The sequence below is a fragment of the Homarus americanus genome, unplaced genomic scaffold, assembly GCF_018991925.1.
Source record: "Homarus americanus isolate GMGI-L3 unplaced genomic scaffold, GMGI_Hamer_2.0 scaffold25483, whole genome shotgun sequence".
Classification (NCBI taxonomy): Eukaryota; Metazoa; Arthropoda; class Malacostraca; order Decapoda; family Nephropidae; genus Homarus; species Homarus americanus.
Genome location: NW_024726235.1, coordinates 7895312 through 7917916, shown reverse-complemented (window position 1 = coordinate 7917916; position 22605 = coordinate 7895312). Strand labels below are relative to the sequence as shown.

Genomic DNA, 22605 nt, shown 5'->3' with positions numbered 1-22605 from the left:
GCTATCGAGTTTGCCGAGAAACTAAAGCTCACCCTTTCAAAAGACCATGTCAATCACCGGTATGAAGTCTTCAATAACCTTCTAGACCAAAGTATGGAGCAGTACATACAGATGTATCACGACCACATCAACACTAGTCGTCAGCATAGCATCACCGACTTCTTCGCCGGCAACCCACCACAGCCAGCCCAAACCAGTGATAGTGACAGTGATGGTGACTTTGAGGGGTTTGTCAGGGAGGGCCTGACAACTATGGTGGATAGTGATAGTGATTCACCTGAGGGCCACTAATCTGCCCTCTGCCTCGGAACCAACCCCCATCCTCGTATGCCGACCCATCTCTTCTACTAAGGTAAGTGTTAAACCTTATATATATATATATATATATATATATATATATATATATATATATATATATATATATATATATATATATATATATATATATATATATATAATCAACACCTCACCCCGCCAGGATTCGAACCCACGATCTTATGATTGTGACAAGGGAACATTACCTCTGGGCCACACAAAGCCTGTTTAACGAGCTTTATGGCGCCGTGAACCTCTAATGGGGACTACCCGTGCCGCTTAGGTGGAGTTACGTTTTACCAAACCCGGCTTCGAAACACGAGGATCCATTTACTGTATATTTCATTAGCTCAATAAAGCACACGTTACTCTGATCACCTAAGCGGCACGGGTAGTCCCCATTAGAGCCATAATTTTCCAGAAAATTGTGGCCTTGGGAACAATTTTTCGAGGGGAATATTATATGGAAAATTCTGAGAAATTTTTCCCGTAAATTCCAGGAATTAGGGATTTTTATTCCGGATTTGAGAGATGAAAATCGGTATATGAATAGTCTTAAACCTTTAAAAGAGCCAAATTTACCCCCTCACCTGGGAGACGATTACTCCACACTGTAACGCATGAAGAAGCACCATATGAGGTGTCAATACTTTCGAGTTTGCCCAACTGTATAGCGAGGCAGACAAGCGCCACCGCCTCTCCCACACTAGATGTAGCCCTCCACATGTCCTGTGGACTGCCCTACTTGTCCCGTACCAGCCTCTCGCTTCACCTCAGAGCTCACCAACGAAGGTGATATCTTTAATAACTCATATTATTGAATCATAGCTGGATGATTGTCCTACTCGATTCCAAGTGACAGCGAAGTAGTAGTACCTGTGGTAGTAATATTGATCAACAAGAAATACACTTATGATAAGGTTCTTTTTATTAAAAATGTATAGTACAAAAATAAATAATTCAACACAGATAACACATCACATTTGCAGAATTCCACAGTAGTAGTGCCGCTTGTTTCACCATCTACTGCTCACCTACAATCTCGCTTATGCCAATAACATACTGGTTTATCAATAGATAAGCCAGTTCTGGGAGGGACATATCCTACCACTGGGTAACAAGTTACGTTACAAGTTAAGAGATACTCCCAGGGGAGACACTGTCCCAAAGACATTGAATGCTTGAGGGTAAGGCAAGACGCCTGTCCCAATCGACAAAAGCCACTATCAGATGGCATTGTTGAGAGAAAGTGAAGGCAGAAGAGGGGCCTTTATCTACTCAGCCACGGCTGTGTTACACGTCTCCGCTGGATGTGGCGAGGACATGATACTCTCCACATCGAACCCCTGAGATTTGAAGACCTTTCTGCATCTCTTGTTGGCTGGTGCGGCCTCCTTCAGATCCCGCGAGTACACATATGCCCACTCAACCTTTTGGGTGGGTGTGGCCTGTTGACACTGGTAGACACAAGCCATGGTGGTGTAGTCAGTGTCAACCACCGATAGTTTTCCCGTAGGTATACCCTGCATAGTAAGGTGAAGTTAAGTTATATATCAAAAGCTTAATTTTTCTTCTAAATGTGCGTTTGAATTATAAGTTAAAAATATTGCTAAATACACTTCCTTTACATCTAAAACCGTACCAATTGTTCAAAATAAGCATTTAATTTATTTTTTATCTAAGTATAGTACTACTGTATAATATTTCTTGTTCAATTGAAAGTATTCTAAGTAACAGGAAGCAAATAAAAATAGTGCCAAGAAATAAAAGAATATGCAACTTGTCTGTGTAACCAAAATATCCCCATTGTAGTAACCCAATACTGTACAGGTACTGATAAAAGTTACAACGACCATTACATTAGATGTCACTTCTGCTACTACAGTACAGACCGCTATATTAACTTACGTGGTAGAGGACGGTGAAGACTGAGGGATCGTCCTGAGGAGTTAGTAGTGTGGGAACCTCTGAAGGTAGACCCTCTGCATTCACTGCTGACGTCACGCTCTCCACTCCTCCTACATAACAAAACATTGCTTTATATACTGCATACACACACAACACACAAATATATATATATATATATATATATATATATATATATATATATATATATATATATATATATATATATATATATATATATATATATATATATATATATATAATGCCCCTGTGGACTTCTTCACCCATGTATATGTATAGAGAACTTATTTATAAGTTTGAATACAATGAGACTAAATGAACTTCAATTATTGTGCAAAACTACTTGTCAACAGACTGTCACAATCATGACTGTATTTTACCTTGAGAGGGAGACAAGTGGACAGTGACACACTGCCTGGCGGAGCGGAAAATGTTGGGCCTGGACGCCACCTCCATCCATACACCTGAGAACTGCGAAACAATAATCCGTCACTACAAGAAAATATATACAAAGAAAATGCCATATGCTATTAATTGAATGAATAAATTGTATTGTAGTTCATTACTTCTGCAATTCTTTTGATAAATACTTGTCGTATTTAAGATAACCACTGTACATAATTATTAATTACTTTTGGCATATACAGTACTAAAAAATGCCGCATTTAATAAATAACTTCCTACCACAATTTTTATACCTAACAATTCCATATCTAATTAGATAAAAATAAATATCTAGTTAAAAAAAACACGTAAAGGCTGATTGGTTAAGACCTCCCAAAGAATAATGGTTTTTCGTTTGTGCTGAAAATAAACTTTGATTTGTATGTACCTTCTCGTAGTTAAGTGTAGGGTGTGTTGACATCTGTAGACAAGTTCCATTTCGAATGTATGACAGGTCAGGTGCAGGCAGACCTGCCACGGAACTCACCACCGCCACCATTACAACCACAAGAAACATCTACAAGAAAAACAAAACGATCTCTTAGTACCACAAAATATCATGAAATTATAAAAAGTGCCTTGCATTAAATTTCTGTTCTTATCATTATAATTTCAAATACCCAACATTGTTAGCTGTGACCAATGAAAGTTAATCAGTAACAATATAAAAAAAACATGAGTGAATTTTTGCATAATATTTTCTTTACATATTACAGTACTCCCATGAATAGGAGAAATTTTTCAGAGCTTTTAGTCTTACCATTGTGAAGACACACGTTGAGTTAGATGAATGAGGTTACAAATAAAGTAGTATGCAACGCAGGCTAAAGGAAGTCGATCGTTGGTGGTCGCAACTCGTACTGCAGGGATGAGCGCTGGCTGCTCCTTATATATTCCCTTCTGCCCTCCTCCCCCATGCCCCCACCTCGCCACCCCAACACCCGCCCTCCCCGCCTTGCATCATGTAACTGATGGCCCTGGAGGGTGGAGGTTAGTTTGCGTACTTGTATCCCACGTGAGCTGCCATGCACAGGCCAACCGGCCTATTGCAGACTCCTTATTTTCTTATGTTCTTATGTGACCAAATATCTTTCCAGGCCGCTTACATAATTAGAGACCTATCATGCTTTGCCGTATACAGACGAACATGCACAGGGAATCCTCGCTATGTAGTATATTGTACACTTATCCTTCCATCGCTACTTGTAATTTGTTAACACAAACAATGGCCCCTCAGGTGCTTGCGCCCTTCGACTATTTAAATATAAGAAACCCAGCATGAACTCCATATACTTCCCTGTTGGACATAGTAATGCTCAGCACTTCGCCTTGCACAGGATATGCAAGGAGCGCTCAATAAACTAGCCCTGCTCCTGCGTGGGGGCTAACCTGCCCTGAATCTGACTTTCCTTTTGAGTGTCAGTATTCGTTTGTTCGTATACTGTACACGAATAAAAGAATACAGACACCCAAAGGGAATGACAGATTCAGGTTTGATTTGCCGCCACACGGGCCCTCTGCTAGTGTGTGTGTGTGTGTGTGTGTGTGTATATGTGTATATAAGATTTATCTAATCCACATTTTCATTATGTATCTACATCATATATATATATATATATATATATATATATATATATTTATACATACTGACCATCACTAAGGTTTTTAGAATTCAATTCCCTAATCAAACTAGCTTCAACCAGAAGTCTTTCTGTGACACATGATGATTTATACACTTCTAAGCTGTTTTCCCAATCCATGGGATGATTATTATTCCTAACATGAACGAACAAGGCACTGCTTTCAGATGCTGTTCTGATATTGTACTTGTGCTGTTTAATTATGAGTTGCAATGCTTTCCCAGTGTGTCCTACATAATTTCCCTTACCATTGCTACATGGAATGCAGTAAACACTTCCATTTACATTCAAAGTTGGGCTATTCTTGATTAATATATTGGTAATTGTTGAGTTTACTTAAAAACAACATTAACATTTAATAATTTAAGGGACTGAACTAACGGGACAAATTCACTGCGATAAGGCAGAGTCAAAATATTCATAAGTGTAGGAATTTGCCTGGTTTGAGTAGAATGAAAGGATTTTTAGCCCTTTTAAAACAATGATCAACAAACAATGAAGGGCCTCCACCGCTTGCACACTAGCCCCACCAAGTACCTTCGTGTGGGGAACCCAAAGGCAAAGACAACAAAGCCAACCCCCTCAACTGGTCAACACCGAAAATGCGGCCCATTTTCCTGGCCTCCTTACGGCCACACGTCAGCCCCTCATGGCTTCCGAGTGTGAAAAATTATGTGGGAGAAACAAATCGCGTTGCTTCTTTCTAATAATTTTTGTGTTTTACACATTCTCGGGTATACAACCCATAAATCTACTTCTCAGCCCCCCGTGTGTGAGTAGGCTTGTCTAGATTTTATGTCTGTGTTGACGTTTGAATTACTTTCCAACAACCAGACTCAGAGAGGTCGGCCAGTTAACAGCCAGACACGATACCAAAGAGACGTGTTGTGAGCCTAGCTCCCCAGGCTGTACCTCTCTCTCATTATATTAGCTAATTACAAGCTAATGCTCATAAGTCTGTCAACAACCAACCTTGTAAGACTAGACTATCCAATATAACTATAAAATCACACGTGTGTTTACATTAAACCATGGAACAACAAGTAAAGATAACAGAACCTGTGTGTACTTGTGTAACTTACAAGCTAAGATAATTAAAAGTACAACCCAGGGCGGCTGTGACGATTTCAACTATCAACCAATCTACGACTGTATCAAAGGTGACACTCTGTGAGATTACCTAATATCTCACCCAGTTTCATCAAAGCTATCAGCGACTACCTACACTCATTCAGGCAAGTGTTAACAAGTGAGATAGTTCGATATCAAATCACAGCCCAAACAGCGAGAGTAAGAGAGGCTATCTAAAAGGGTGTCATAAAGGGTCTGGCCACTTTCGTCCCTTCATTGTGGAGGGAAGGACAGTTGGCATTATTTGAATATTCTTACTAAATTCCTGAAATTCATACTCTTATTTCAATCAAATTATCTGTTCACTTGAGTTCATAACTGCCTCTTCTGAAATGTTTCCGTATTAGTGTATATATATATATATATATATATATATATATATATATATATATATATATATATATATATATATATATATATATATATATATATACTGTATATGTGTGTGTATAGTAAAGATGTAGCTGAACTAGGGGCAGGGCGGAGAAGAATAAAAAAATCAAATTCACACACACACACACACACCATCCATCCAGCTTAATGGTACTACTCTCTCTCATGTTACCCACTTTCAGTACCTTGGCTCCCACCTGTCCACCACCGCAGACTTTGGTGAAAAGATTCAACATCGGATCAGATGTGCATCTCAAGCCTTTGGCAGACTCCGTACCCTTGTCTTCAGCTGTCGGGAGCTGAAATTATCTACAAAGCTGCACATATCTTGATCAGTAGTCTTCCTGACCCTGCTGTATGGCAGCGAGACATGGGTCACATATAGGAGGCACCTCAAGGCACTTGAAAACTTTTACCAACATAGTCTACATTCCATCCTCTGAGTTCACTGGGAAGACAAGAGAACAAATTCCAGTATTCTCATTAACACCAAACTGTAGGAGCATCAAGGCTCCCATTATCCATAAACAACTACGTTGAACTGGCCAAAGCAACTACTGTACCTGTACAGCAACTACTTTACAGCCACCGAACGAATGGTTAACGTAATGCTGGCGGGCAAGAGAAAAGGTATAAGAATAGTCTTAAACCTTTAAAAGAGCCAAATTAACCCCTCACCTGGGAGACGATTACTCCACACCGTAACGCATGGAGAAGCACCATATGAGGTGTCAATACTTTCGAGTTTGCCCAACTGTATAGCGAGGCAGACAAGCGCCAGCGCCAGAAAGACGCTGCCACCGCCTCTCCCACACTATATGTAGCTCTCCACATGTCCTGTGGACTGCCCTACTTGTCCCGTACCAGCCTCTCGCGTCACCTCAGAGCTCACCAACGAAGGTGATATCTTTAATAACTCATATTATTGAATCATAGCTGGATGATTGTCCTACTCGATTCCAAGTGACAGCGAAGTAGTAGTACCGGTGGTAATAATATTGATCAACAAGAAATACACTTATGATAAGGTTCTTTTTATTAAAAATGCATAGTACAAAAATAAATAATTCATCACAGATAACACATCACATTTGCAGAATTCCACAGTAGTAGTGCCGCTTGTTTCACCATCTACTGCTCACCTACAATCTCGCTTATGCCAATAACATACTGGTTTATCAATAGATAAGCCAGTTCTGGGAGGGACATATCCTACCACTGGGTAACAAGTTACGTTACAAGTTAAGAGATACTCCCAGGGAAGACACTGTCCCAAAGACATTGGATGCTTGAGGGGAAGGCAAGACGCCTGTCCCAATCGACAAAAGCCACTATCAGATGGCATTGTTGGGAGAAAGTGAAGGCAGAGGAGGGGCCTTTATCTACTCAGCCACGGCTGTGTTACACGTCTCCGCTGGATGTGGCGAGGACATGATACTCTCCACATCGAACCCCTGAGATTTGAAGACCTTTCTGCATCTCTTGTTGGCTGGTGCGGCCTCCTTCAGATCCCGCGAGTACACATATGCCCACTCAACCTTTTGGGTGGGTGTGGCCTGTTGACACTGGTAGACACAAGCCATGGTGGTGTAGTCAGTGTCAACCACCGATAGTTTTCCCGTAGCTATACCCTGCATAGTAAGGTGAAGTTAAGTTATATATCAAAAGCTTAATTTTTCTTCTAAATGTGCGTTTGAATTATAAGTTAAAAATATTGCTAAATACACTTCCTTTACATCTAAAACCGTACCAATTGTTCAAAATAAGCATTTAATTTATTTTTTATCTAAGTATAGTACTACTGTATAATATTTCTTGTTCAATTGAAAGTATTCTAAGTAACAGGAAGCAAATAAAAATAGTGCCAAGAAATAAAAGAATATGCAACTTGTCTGTGTAACCAAAATATCCCCATTGTAGTAACCCAATACTGTACAGGTACTGATAAAAGTTACAACGACCATCACATTAGATGTCACTTCTGCTACTACAGTACAGACCGCTATATTAACTTACGTGGTAGAGGACGGTGAAGACTGAGGGATCGTCCTGAGGAGTTAATAGTGTGGGAACCTCTGAAGGTAGACCCTCTGCATTCACTGCTGACGTCACGCTCTCCACTCCTCCTACATAACAAAACATTGCTTTATATACTGCATACACACACAACACACAAATATATATATATATATATATATATATATATATATATATAATGTCCCTGTGGACTTCTTCACCTATGTACTGTATATGTATAGAGAACTTATTTATAAGTTTGAATACAATGAGACTAAATGAACTTCAATTATTGTGCAAAACTACTTGTCAACAGACTGTCACAATCATGACTGTATTTTACCTTGAGAGGGAGACAAGTGGACAGTGACACACTGCCTGGCGGAGCGGAAAATGTTGGGCCTGGACGCCACCTCCATCCATACACCTGAGAACTGCGAAACAATAATCCGTCACTACAAGAAAATATATACAAAGAAAATGCCATATGCTATTAATTGAATGAATAAATTGTATTGTAGTTCATTACTTCTGCAATTCTTTTGATAAATACTTGTCGTATTTAAGATAACCACTGTACATAATTATTAATGACTTTTGGCAGATAAAAAAAAATATCTAGTTAAAAAACACGTAAAGGCTGATTGGTTAAGACCTCCCAAAGACCACTGGCAAAAAAAATATAATAATAATGGTTTTTCGTTTATACTGAAAATAAACTTTGATTTGTATGTACCTTCTCGTAGTTAAGTGTAGGGTGTGTTGACATCTGTAGACAAGTTCCATTTCGAATGTATGACAGGTCAGGTGCAGGCAGACCTGCCACGGAACTCACCACCGCCACCATTACAACCACAAGAAACATCTACAAGAAAAACAAAACGATCTCTTAGTACCACAAAATATCATGAAATTATAAAAAGTGCCTTGCATTAAATTCCTGTTCTTATCATTATAATTTCAAATACCCAACATTTAGCTGTGACCAATGAAAGTTAATCAGTAACAATATAAAAAAACATGTGAGTGAATGTTTGCATAATATTTTCTTTACATATTACAGTACTCCCATGAAATAGAAAAATTTCGTTGCTTTTAGTCTTACCATTGTGAAGACACACGTTGAGTTAGATGAATGAGGTTACAAATAAAGTAGTATGCAACGCAGGCTAAAGGAAGTCGATCGTTGGTGGTCGCAACTCGTACTGCAGGGATGAGCGCTGGCTGCTCCTTATATATTCCCTTTTGCCCTCCTCCCCCATGCCCCCACCTCGCCACCCCAACACCCGCCCTCCCCGCCTTGCATCATGTAACTGATGGCCCTGGAGGGTGGAGGTTAGTTTGCGTACTTGTATCCCACGTGAGCTGCCATGCACAGGCCAACCGGCCTATTGCAGACTCCTTATTTTCTTATGTTCTTATGTGACCAAATATCTTTCCAGGCCGTTTACATAATTAGAGACCTATCATGCTTTGCCGTATACAGACGAACATGCACAGGGAATCCTCGCTATGTAGTATATTGTACACTTATCCTTCCATCGCTACTTGTAATTTGTTAACACAAACAATGGCCCCTCAGGTGCTTGCGCCCTTCGACTATTTAAATATAAGAAACCCAGCATGAACTCCATATACTTCCCTGTTGGACATAGTAATGCTCAGCACTTCGCCTTGCACAGGATATGCAAGGAGCGCTCAATAAACTAGCCCCGCTCCTGCGTGGGGGCTAACCTGCCCTGAATCTGACTTTCCTTTTGAGTGTCCTTTGTTCGTATACTGTGCACGAACAAACGAATACTGACATATATATTTCGTGTAGATCCGCAATGGAAATGTGGAGAAGATAAATCTTGATAAAATCACACAGGAAAAAGGGAAACAATGGAGAATCTTAGCTTTCGTCTTTATTCAAGACATCATCATAGGCAACTGAATAACAAAGACTGAGAGAGAGCTTATGTACACAGGGTGACCTTACAAAACATGAGGTCAGGTCAAAAAACATGACATCCACTAATCCACGCACCAACCACACAGCAAACATAAGAAGAGATTATAAGAACGGGCGACATAACTAGTCATGTCACGTCAGGTAAAAAATATGAAACCCACTAATCATCTATCATACATCAACCCTTCATGCTTTCAAAGCATTTTTAACCTTGGGCCACTGTTACACAAATTTATTTATCAGTAAGGGTGTGAAAATGTGTCCAGCAGTTCTGATGACTCTTAGGGGTAGTGCGGATACTCCTCACTGTACCAAGAGTTTGGTACACAAGGAGGTATCGTAACCAACACTGTGCTCGACCGCTTTCACTTCCCAACTGTAAAACTAGGTATCCACTCACAGCCGGGTAAACTATGTATGCATTTATTCGGCCGCCAAATCCATAATCATGGATTATTTCACCCAGAGCTGAAGGAATGTACGAGAGATACGTAGCGTCATTATTGACCTTGATCTAACACAGCCTCGGGGCCCCACGTGCACTCAAAGAGCCACGGTAGGGCTGGCAACTCTCCCCGAGTCCCCGGTCTCCCGCCCGGCATACTGGCTTGGTTCCCGAATTTTTAGTCTTGCGTATTGTACAGTAAATGCCCTTTGAGTGATCAGCTACTTCTTATCAGTTTTCACAGAAGAAATTTGCGATGAAATTCCAGAGGTGGAACTGATATTTAAGGGAAAGGAAGAAGAGAAATTAAAGAATATCACTATCAGAAAAGAGGATGTTCTTAAGAAGATAAATAAACTAAAGAAAACAAAATCCCCAGGGCCGGATGAAATTTTCCCTCGAGTCTTGAAAGAGTGTAGGGAACAGATTAGCGGACCCTCGTAAACTTATTTACAAAGTCATTAGACACTGGAGTTGTGCCAGACTTGTGGAAACAGGCAAATGTAGTACCCATATTCAAAAAGGGAGACAGAGCATCAGCGTCAAATTACCGGCCGATCAGTTTGACGTCAGTAGTGGGGAAATTTCTTGAATCAATTATAGCAGATAGCATCCGATCGCATCTAGAGAAAAGCAAATTAATCTACGACTCTCAACATGGGTTTACAAAGGGAAAATCTTGTCTAACAAATCTGCTAACGTTTTTTAGGAAAGTCTTCGAGGTAGTAGATAATGACGAAAATTACGATGTTATTTACTTAGACTTTAGCAAAGCATTTGACAGAGTACCGCATCAGAGGCTTCTGAGAAAAATTAAGGCTCATGGTATCGAGGGGAAAGTTTTAAATTGGATAAAATCATGGCTCACCGATAGAACGCAGAGGGTCAGCGTAGATGGTGTTAAATCTGAGTGGGGCCGTGTAACCAGTGGGGTTCCCCAGGGGTCAGTACTAGGCCCACTCTTGTTCATAATCTACATAAACGATCTAGATACTGGGATCAGCAGTGACATAAGCAAGTTTGCGGATGACACCAAAATAGGGCGGCAAATTAATTCAGGGCAGGATGCAAATGCATTACAGGAGGATCTAAATAAACTGCAGGGGTGGTCTGAAAAATGGCAAATGAAATTCAACACCAGCAAGTGCAGCGTACTTAATATTGGAAGAACAAATACTTATAATGTATACACCCTTAACAACATCAACCTAGAGAAGTCGACTTGTGAAAGAGACCTAGGGGTACTTGTAAGCCCGGACCTACGGCCTAGAAAACAGTGCGTTAATGTTCGAAATAAGGCAAACAGAGTATTGGGTTTTATATCTAGAAGTGTAAGTAACAAGAGTGCAGAGGTCTTATTGCAACTATATCTTGCACTAGTCAGGCCGCACCTCGATTATGCGGTTCAGTTCTGGTGCCCCTATTATAGAATGGATATAAATTCACGAGAGTCGGTGTAGCGAAGAATGACAAAAATGATTCCGGGACTTAGAAACCTTCCATATCAGGATAGATTAAAGAAACTTAACTTGCATTCCCTAGAAAGACGAAGAGTGCGGGGAGATATGATAGAAGTATTTAAGTGGGTGAAAGGAATCAATAAAGGGGATATAGATAAAGTTCTTATAATATCCGAGCAGGATAGGACTCGGAGCAACGGATTCAAGTTGGATAAGTTTAGGTTTAGGAGGGAGATAGGTAGAAACTGGTTCACAAATAGGGTGGTGGATGAGTGGAACAAGCTTAGCAACTTTGTAGTAAGTGCGGGAACTCTGGAAAGTTTCAAAAGGAGGCTAGATAGATTCATGGATGATAGAGAGTGGTAGTAACTCTCGACAGGAGCTGCCATGCACAGGCCAACCGGCCTATTGCAGACTCCTTATTTTCTTATGTTCTTATGTTCTTATGACGGAAAATGCAATAAATAATAAGGTTATCCATTGATTATTATTGATCTGGGTGATGTTCTGATAAAGGAAACAAGGTAACGCTGTACTGTAATAATCTGTCAATCCCCACGTTGATTACACATTGCACATTTTGCACGGTATCGGAAACTATTAGGTGAAATTTTACTTTGATTTCAGCCTTGGTATACTACAGTATTTCGGAATGATAAAGAAATGGGCGAAATAGACAAATTTCTAAAATTCCCAGCGATTGCACTGGATGCACGAATAAGAGAAAGTATTTATTTATTATTATTCTGTCGGGTTCGAAGTACAGTGAGTAACCCAATATAAGAATATGAATACTGACGCCTGTACAAAATTAACAATCATTCGGCAGTACGGATACTGTTGTACATATTCCAGCGTTTCAATGGCCTGAAGGTCTATTCCAACCTAACTCGACCATCGCACCAGTGAATCATTAGAATATGGGCAGTAGAAGAAAGTGTCCAAGTTTTTCTAGCGCGTGGTCGCGACAAGGTACTGGAGCTAGACGTTTCCAGGAACTGACCCGGCGATTCAGAGAACCTCTGCACAGTAGCTATTGAGGGAGGGGGAGGACTATAAAAATTGCTGCTCCTCTTATTTTTTGCATTCTTGGATAGACGTTGAATAAGTGCTGACACAGCTTATCAATGAAACTGTACTATTATACAGTACCTTATTTCGTATGCTGTGGAGCAGTAATATGCAAAAGAAAAAATACTGTTTTTTTTTTTAAATGCATCCTTAGAGCACCAAATCTGGTTATCAATTAACGCACTAAACACAGTGGAGATGCAGAAAATTAATGTTACTTATGATCATAAAAAAACAATGTAATATTTTATATTCTTAAGTATAGAAAATGAGTTGGCATTCAGTTGACTTAAATGAATACATGAAACATGAATAAAAATTAAAGGGAGTAACAATTCTTCCAGTAACTCATTATAACATAGCAAGGTGGACGACTAATTTATGCATTTTATGTGTATTATATGGAGAAAATATAAAATTGGTTATATTAGCATATCTTAAACATATTTCATATGAAAAATTGACACGTTAACAACCTTTTAAAATGATGCTCCGTATAGTGATGCGCCAGCTCAATAGATGGCACTGTCGTGGATTTAAACCGTACATCTTTTTTAATGGTAGGGATAGTTGCTTTCCTATCTTTCGTATAATTATAGTCTTGGGATCAAGTGTCACTGACCCACTGTGTCGTTGTTGACTTTAACTTGAAGGTGTTGTGATTCCGTGTAGTTGTCGGGCTGTCAGTCGTGCCCTGGTCCCGTAGGCGTAAGTCATCTGTTGTTTTGACATTATCGTGAATGTTTTTTTAGCAAGAATACATTAGGCAACGTTTTGGAAGAGGCTATTGATCCTGTGACTTTACCTTTACATTTTGGTACCATTTACATGACTTGTGGCTGTGGTAGCAGTGTACTGGGTAGTTATAAATATAATATCTATACTAACCCCTTTACTACAGGGAAGCCATGTTTAATATTTTATTTAGCTAACGCCAGACGATTTTATTCAGATCAGAGGCGACCTGTGCACAAGGGGTATAAGCATTAATAAGTACTGGAGCCATCATGTCCGTAACCGTCACTTTGAGCTTGTCGTTCAAGGACTATTACGTGAAAGACAAGGACCATAAGCAAAAATCACCAAAGAAGAAATGATCAAGAGTGATTGCAACTACGCCAAGAGCTTGATGAAGCAGACCGTATACAAGAAACTGAAGACTATTAATGTTCTACAATTGGTATGAGAGATGATTACCAGGAGGTGAGAGCCGGGTGTTTTAAGGTAAGTTCTGGGTTCAAATTCCAAAATATTAATTAGGAGTCACCTGAAAAATCTCCACCCCAGCTTATTTCACCTAAAGATAACACCACAGTATTTGGGGAGATGAGGTTAGGTTAGCATAGTTTTAGGGTGGTTAATCTTTTGTGAAACAAGCTGGGTGGAGATTCGGTAAATTTTTACAAGTGTATTCGCAGCGATTTTAATTTTTTTAACGCATGCAATAGATATATCTCAATATTCTGAGTACTTTCGTTCTATACACTTCTGTCGTAAATGAATAACAATGAACCTGATAGTGATAGGACATGACCTAATTGACCAAAGAATCCGACAGTTTCACTTGTTGCCACTAGATGAAATCGAAATTGAAACTTTTTCCGATGCTTTTTTATATATTATGAACGAATTTGACCTTCATTTCTGGAGCAGATCAATAGTTTCTGAGGTAAGCCCCCCACCCCCCTCCCATCTCAGAATCTAGAGATTTGTTATAAAAATCTAGGTAAAAAGTGTTCAAAACCATCGGAAAAACAGTTTTGACGGTGAATTTTAGTCTTACACCGGTCTTTCTTTTACTGTTATTAATATGTATTTCGTAATGTTTAGACACTTCTAAGACCATTTACTTCTATGATATTTCCACCGGAAATTAAGGATAAGCGAGATATTAATTTTTCAATATTATTAGATTTGGTCAGTCACAAGTGTCTCCGTGATTTGCTTACATCTTACAGAAAAGGTCTTGTGATAGAGATTATTTTACGCCAATTGCCGAGTTTCATCAGAAAAATAGTGAGGCAATTTTTTTTTAGAAAACACGGTGTGTTTGTCCAAAGTGTAATAATCAGTGTACAGTGCGTGAAGAACAACACATTTGGCGGTGTCACCAGATTTCTTCAGGCGAACAGTAAGAAACGGAAGAGGTGCAACCCTGATAAGGTTAAGTTAGGTTTTGTTGGTTGGAAATGAATATCAAATTCGTTTGAAACTCATCAAATACTATAGGAAAAGCACATTTTTAATATCAAAATAAAGACCGGTGCATTACTATAAATTGACCGTTTATTATCATTATTAATATTATTATTATTCTTATTATTATTATTATTATTATTATTACATCCTTGACCACCGAAGGGTCAAGACGTACCTGGTGCTCCTCTCGGAGCAGCCAGGTCAACTGTTAAGTTGGCCCATACCAACTCCCTCCCCTGAACCCTCTTCTCCACCGGAATATCAACAAGTTCTCGCCAGAAGTTACAATTTCATTTAGGAAAGGAATGGAACCAGTGTTAAACAGAGGTGAAAAGTGGTGAACAGTGCTTAAGTCAGTGAGAACAACTCAACAGTAACAGTCGTACCCAAGTTAACCTTCACACAGTGAGATCCCAGGTACCCAGTGATAACGGCCCTTGAGACCCAACAACAACCAGCGATGTGTTAATCCGTCCACGATAGGAAGGCCTGGGACCACACCTCACTCATATAACACCATCTGTGAGGGAATTACTACACGTCAGGTCCCTCATAACACCATCTGTGAGGGAGTTACTACACTACGTGTTTGCTGTTCAACACCTACATTAATCTGTATGTTCACTGTATGTTCCTTTACCTTTCTCTAATGAAGGCTTTTGTTAAACCACCAATGTATGTAATAAGTCATTTATGTCCAATGTATATTTTCAGCCTTCGAGCCGCAGAACTTTTTCAATAAACCGTTAATTATTTATTATTATTATTTATTATATATATATATATATATATATATATATATATATATATATATATATATATATATATATATATATATATATATATATATAGTATAAATGTTTCTAGCGACAACTGTATTTATTGACAATAGAAGAAAATGCATATTACGTTGTAACATTTTCCAACGTAACATTTTAGTTTTACAAATTTATTGACAAAGCTTGGAGTACAGTTTGCCTATTCTGAATAATTCAGTCAGGTCTTGACACTGAGGGTGGTATCACTTCTCACTGCCACGCAGGACAGAGGTTCATACACAAAGAAATACATCATATTCATTAATATATATATATATATATATATATATATATATATATATATATATATATATATATATATATATATATATATATATATATATATATATATATATATATATATTTATACTGATTTATACTGTAGGTCAGATTCTTGTGGGTATTGTCACTGTTCACTGCGGAACAGAAGCAGAGGCTTCTCAGAAACTGCTGGCCAGTTCCAAGAACCGTCACGCCCGGAGCTCTTGGTGATGCTGCTGACCTTGGCAGTAAAACCAGCTAGGCGGGCCTTTATTTACTCTCAGGATTTTGTTATTCTCGTAAAAAAAAATACATGCTAAATATCCTCAATAGAGTTACACAGATTTGAATCTGATCAGAATTAATTAAACTCCTCGGTTTATGAAGAATTACTACTAGTCAGAGTCGCTATTTTCAAGGAGCAGAAGTGAGGGTCTTAACAGATATCGTGCATAGGGTAATTTTATTCTAATTATGAATCTGTGTTGTGAATATTAAGTTGGTACCGAAAGATGTAGAATCCCGTCTATTATTTAGAAATATGTCTACAAGTAAATGATTTTGTGTATAGTACTGGTACAGTAATTTCCATGTGGTGAAACTAAAAGCTTAACAACTAAAAGAAAGTATTGCACAATGGAATACACCAATGCAAAAGTACCTTACAGAGGGTGTCTTGGTGCAAACACGTGAGTTTAACCAGTTTGGTCTCGTCGGAAGGCCACACGTGGGGCCCAAGGGCGGACAACAGGCGGGAGGGAGGAGGGAACTCATTTACACACAATTGCAGGGTCTCACTTGTTTCTCTTACCATTGACAACACAACATACATACTGTACATCGTTTCTCACTCTTGATATTTTTTTATTTTTTTTATTTCTTTATGGTTTATTATTATTATTATTATTATTATTATTATTATTATTATTATTATTATTATTATTATTATTGCTGCTGCTGCTATTACTATTACTATTGTTATTATTATTATTATTATTATTATTATTATTATTATTATTATTATTATTATTACATTTTCGCCCCCCCAGGCCCCGATGTGGGTCAGTGACCTATGCCCGGGTGGGCTAATCCCCGTAAAAAATAAAAATAAATAAATTAAAAAATGTCCGTACGTTTAGCTTGGGGGAAATGGCTGTAGTTGTAGGGATCAGTACAATTGACCTCAGTTTAATTATTATTCAGGAGTTTTAAACGAGCTTATCTAATGCTTGCTATACATGCTACAAAATATGCTTATGAGATTATCAGGTTTGAAACCACTATAGAACATATATTTGACACACACACACACCACCAATGTGAATGGAACCAGTGTTAAACAGAGGTGAACAGTGATGAACAGTGCTTAAGTCAGTGAGAACAACTCAACAGTCACAGTCGTACCCAAGTTAACCTTCACACAGTGAGGTCCCAGGTACCCAGTGATAACGGCGACAACCAGCGATGTGTTCATCCGTCTACGATAGGAAGGACTGGGACCACACCTCACTCATATAACACCATCTGTGAGGGAATTACTATACCACGTCAGGTCCCTCATAACACCATCTGTGAGGGAGTTACTACACCACGTGAGGCCCCTCATAACACCATCTGTGAGGGAATTACTACACCACGTGAGGCCCCTCATAACACCATCTGTGAGGGAATTACTACACCACGTGGTCCCTCATAACACCATCTGTGAGGGAATTACTACACCACGTCAGGTCCTTCATAACACCATCTGTGAGGGAACTACTACACCACGTGAGGTCCTTCCTAACACCATCTGGGAGGGAGTTACTACACTACATGTTTGCTGTTCAACACCTACATTAATCTGTATGCTCACTGTATGTTCCTGTACCTTTCTCTAATGAAGGCTTTTGTTAAACCACCAATGTATGTAATAAGTCATTTATGTTCAATGTATATTTTCAGCCTGCGGGCTGCATAAATTTTTCAATGAACCGTTAATTATTATTACTATTATTACACACACACACACACACACACACACACACACATATATATATATATATATATATATATATATATATATATATATATATATATATATATATATATATATATATATATATATATATATATATATGTGTGTGTGTTTCTAGCGATTACTGTATTTATTGATAATAGAAGAAAATGCATAAATTATTACGTTGTAACATTTTCTAACGGAACAGAAGCAGAGGCTTCTCAGAAACTGCTGGCCAGTTCCAAGAACCGTCACGCCCGGAGCTCTTGGTGATGCTGCTGACCTTGGCAGTAAAACCAGCTAGGCGGGCCTTTATTTACTCTCAGGATTTTGTTCTTCTCGTAAAAAAAAATACATGCTAAATATCCTCAATACAGTTACACAGATTTGAATCTGATCAGAATTAATTAAACTCCTCGGTTTATGAAGAATTACTACTAGTCAGAGTCGCTATTTTCAAGGAGCAGAAGTGAGGGTCTTAACAGATATCGTGCATAGGGTAATTTTATTCTAATTATGAATCTGTGTTGTGAATATTAAGTAGGTACCGAAAGATGCAGAATCCCGTCTATTATTTAGAAATATGTCTACAAGTAAATGATTTTGTGTATAGTACTGGTACAGTAATTTCCATGTGGTGAAACTAAAAGCTTAACAACTAAAAGAAAGTATTGCACAATGGAATACACCAATGTAAAAGTACCTTACAGAGGGTGTCTTGGTGCAAACACGTGAGTTTAACCAGTTTGGTCTCGTCGGAAGGCCACACGTGGGGCCCTAGGGCGGACAACAGGCGGGAGGGAGGAGGGAACTTGCTTGGCAAAGATGGAGGTTAAATTAAAGTTAAAACAATGCTGCAAGTATCGCTGTCTAGTGGAAGCAAACTTAACTGGGTAAAATATCATTTGTTACCACCAACCGAATGCCATAGAGAAATCCGACTGCAAGAGAGATTTAGGAGTAATGATAAGTAGGAACCTTAAGCCAAGTAAACAATGTGTTTTTGCTCGTAACAAGGCTAATAAAGTACTTTGGTTCATACAAAGGAGTGTTAGTTACAAGACTAGCGAGGTCATCCTAAAACTGTATCTTGTGCTTGTGAGACCACACCTGGATTACGCAGTTCAGTTCTGGTCACCGTATTACAGGATGGATATAGAATCATTGGAAAGAATTCAGAGGAGAATGACAAGACTAATCCCGGGCATTAGGAACCTTGAGTATAGAGACAGGTTACAACATCTTAATTTGCACTCCTTCGAGAGACGTAGAGCGAGGGGCGACCTGATAGAGGTGTATAAGTGGAAGTCAGGGCTAAACAAAGGGGACATTACAAAGGTACTCAAACTATCCAACCAGGAGCGAACTCGTAACAATGGTTTTAAATTAAACAAATTTAGATTTAGGCGTGAAATAGGTAAACACTGGTTTGGAAACAGAGTAGTGGATGAATGGAACAAGTTACCAAATATCATCATTAACTCGAATACGCTGAATAGCTTCAAACATAGGTTGGATGTTTATATGAGCAATAGGGGTTGGGTGTAAACGGGACTGCCCAGTATGGGCCAATAGGCCCGCTATTGTATTGGAACTTTTTGGATAAGTCTTCTGGTGTGGGCAGGCATCCGAAGACTTAACCCAAATGTTCCAATTAGTTATATATGAATAGAAAAAGTCTCTGAAATACAATATATGTAAATTAAGAGGAGATAATAAGGAAAAACCAATATTTAAATGTCCTAATAAACAGTTCCGACGGAAATGTGTATATTTTTAAGACTCCATCCTGTAACCCCGCAACGCAACCCTCAACTACGTAGATTTTTCGTCTCTCTATCGCGCTTCTCACAAATTATCTAGCATTGCATTACTGCAATCATCCTATCGTAGCCTCAAGTAGTACAATAAAGAACACACTCTTTTTGTGATAGTTAGGTGTAACGTCATTTCCAAATCGCCAAATTATTATATAGGAAAGATCCAAGATATGCCAAATATGTTTGGGTTGTTTTGGTGGTCCTTACATTAGACACTCGCAAACGACCTCGCAAGCGACCTAACCTAACCTAACCTCCTAATTGGTGGGCTTCCAGCCCCAGCATATTATAGTCTGTTTGCGATTGAAATGTCAAAGAAGAAAAATGTTTTATAATTGTTTGAATTATTGATTGCAAAGATATAATTATCGAGATTCGGTTAGTGACAGTAAATGCAATAATGCCCTTAATTGATTTAATGCGGTGGTGAGAACAAATCTCCACAGTTTCATCTGTTATCATGTGGAGGGCATGGTTACAGATGAAACTAGCCACTGGTGCCCATAATCACCAGGAACCGGTTTTTTCTTATGTCGTCAACAAACATTGGTGCAGCAACAATCCAAACACAAGCCCTTATTCAGGGAGTAGCGGTAGAGTAGACGGGTTGCTTAGGACGACCAACACTGGCACCTTAGAACAGCACCTCGGTTCATTACTTTTTTCCTTATTTCTAGATAAGAAAAAAAATGACAACCTGAAGTATGGTAGTATATAAGAGACATTAAAACAAGTTTGTTAGCTATATATGATTCGAGTGACAGAAAATATCTTGATATTGTAGTGTTTACACAGGTCACCCCCACTTAAGTGACAATTATTTATAGTGAGTCTAGGGTCGTTTTTTGTTTCATATAGATATACATAATTATTTTATGGTTGGTCGTCCTTCGTAAAATGTTCACATTTTAAACCTCGTAGATACCATATGTTCATAAGCACAAAACAGACACATGGATAAACTGTTTCAGATGTAAATATTATGTAGTTTTATGCGCTGGAGTTTGTCAACAATTCGTCCCGACACCTTATACACTCGGTTAACTTACTGATTTAATTCGACCGTTGTTAAAATTGACTTGTGAAGTGATGGTTATTTTCTGGATAGTGTAAGTGGGGTAGACTATGGTAATAAGAGGGTTTAAAAATACGTTGCACGCCAGTTTGGTCGACATGCTGTGCGAGGAAGAGGGAGGACAACTGCCAGTCGTCCAATCTGTGTTACAGCCGTGACGTTACATGGAGTTGGCATTGGAAACGAGTTTAAGCGTTAGTTAGATATCTTAACGTACAAATAACTTATACCAAACGAATTTCCCAGTTTTAGTCTAAACGTACCCAAATTCAATACTAAACGAATTTACTTACACATAAAGCATAAAATGTTTATGCTTTGTTTAGTCTCTTGTATGTAATGTATTGCGCGTAGGTCACTATTTTGTTCAAATTTCACTTCTCTAGGTCAAAAAGTACCAAGATGTTGCTCAGTCAAGAGTAAAACCAAACAAATGGAGCAACCACTGAGTATCCCCTCCCCATTTCACACGCGCTGCGTCTGGAAACGGAATATACTGTAGTAGTGGGCACGGTGTACTGGTATAATAGCTAAAACTTAATCATCCATCAGTACACCCAACTTTTTGTCACAACAAACATGGCGTCACCTTGTTGATGCAGTAATTTTATTTTTTTAAATTTTATGAAGTTTTGTCTTTTTTTTTTTAAATAAATAGAAAATGACCTTAAGGGTACTAATTTATTAGTACTGTAAAATTGAGGAATTTTTAACTATGTTCATTAGACAGGTTACTAAAATACATTACGGGGATAATGTCAGGCTTCAGACCTCTACAAAACTGTGATAATTCACACATCAGGCACCACAAATACACTTTTACATATTAGGAAAAAAAATACAAGATTTAATGTATTTATTGATGATATATGAAGATGGCTATTATATTACACGTCGGAGCATTTATTACAACAATGATATATTCAGAACGTGGCAGAAGCAGAGAGGCTTCTCAGAAACTGCCGGCCAGTTCCAGGAACCAGCACGCCTGGAGCTGTGGGGGGATGCTCCTGACCTTAAGTAAACCCACTACGCTGGTCTGTTGCCTTGCAGGTAGGGAGGAACCACCATTTTTTTTAGCATGGGGGAGGGTGGTCCAAGGGTATTATGCACCAAGTCTTTCGACTAGGTGAGGATGTCGACCGATGTCGTACATGGGATAATTCCATTCAAACTATGAACTGGTGCTGTAAATGCTAAGTATCCACAAAAGGATGTAAATCCCATCATATTTTTAAAAATATATGTATAAATACAGATTTGTGTAAAAAATATGGGTGCAATAATTGCCATGTGTAGAAACAATAACACCTTAATGATTTACTAATTAAGGCAGTAAAGTTGGTTATTAAAACATTGAAATACACCAAAGGAAAAGTACTGTTGGTACGAACATGTGAGTTCAGTTGCGTTACCTCAGTTCCACTTGTGGCCTGTTGAGGTGGCACGTGGGGCCCTCGGGCGGTAAACATTTGCAGCTGATGTCGCCTGCTGAAATTAGACTGTTTTTGTTATAATTTAGTTCTTTTCTCCATCCTTTCTTTGTTTACTACAATAACACTGAAACCTATGTGTACAGTGTATTGATCTCAATAGTACATGTTAGTTAACTTACGTCGTATTATTCATGTTATGCTT

The 22605-nt window shown here is 38.7% G+C and overlaps 2 protein-coding genes across 2 annotated transcripts; both read right to left on the bottom strand.

Annotated features, from left to right (window-relative positions):
- Positions 1-1230: 1230 nt before the first annotated feature.
- LOC121865569 (crustacyanin-A2 subunit-like) lies at positions 1231-3540 on the bottom strand. The gene is made up of 5 exons (XM_042365086.1): positions 3446-3540; positions 3074-3202; positions 2622-2712; positions 2224-2333; positions 1231-1838 (listed from the first exon to the last, which is right to left on the bottom strand). Exons 1-5 carry the CDS (start codon positions 3446-3448, stop codon positions 1590-1592), a joined length of 582 nt encoding a protein of 193 aa, XP_042221020.1. The 5' UTR covers positions 3449-3540; the 3' UTR covers positions 1231-1589.
- Positions 3541-6870: 3330 nt separating this feature from the next.
- Positions 6871-9065, bottom strand: LOC121865568 (crustacyanin-A2 subunit-like). The gene is made up of 5 exons (XM_042365085.1): positions 8971-9065; positions 8602-8730; positions 8209-8299; positions 7866-7975; positions 6871-7480 (listed from the first exon to the last, which is right to left on the bottom strand). The coding sequence occupies exons 1-5, from the start codon at positions 8971-8973 to the stop codon at positions 7232-7234; spliced, it is 582 nt and encodes a 193-aa protein (XP_042221019.1). The 5' UTR covers positions 8974-9065; the 3' UTR covers positions 6871-7231.
- Between the last annotated feature and the right edge of the window lie 13540 nt (positions 9066-22605).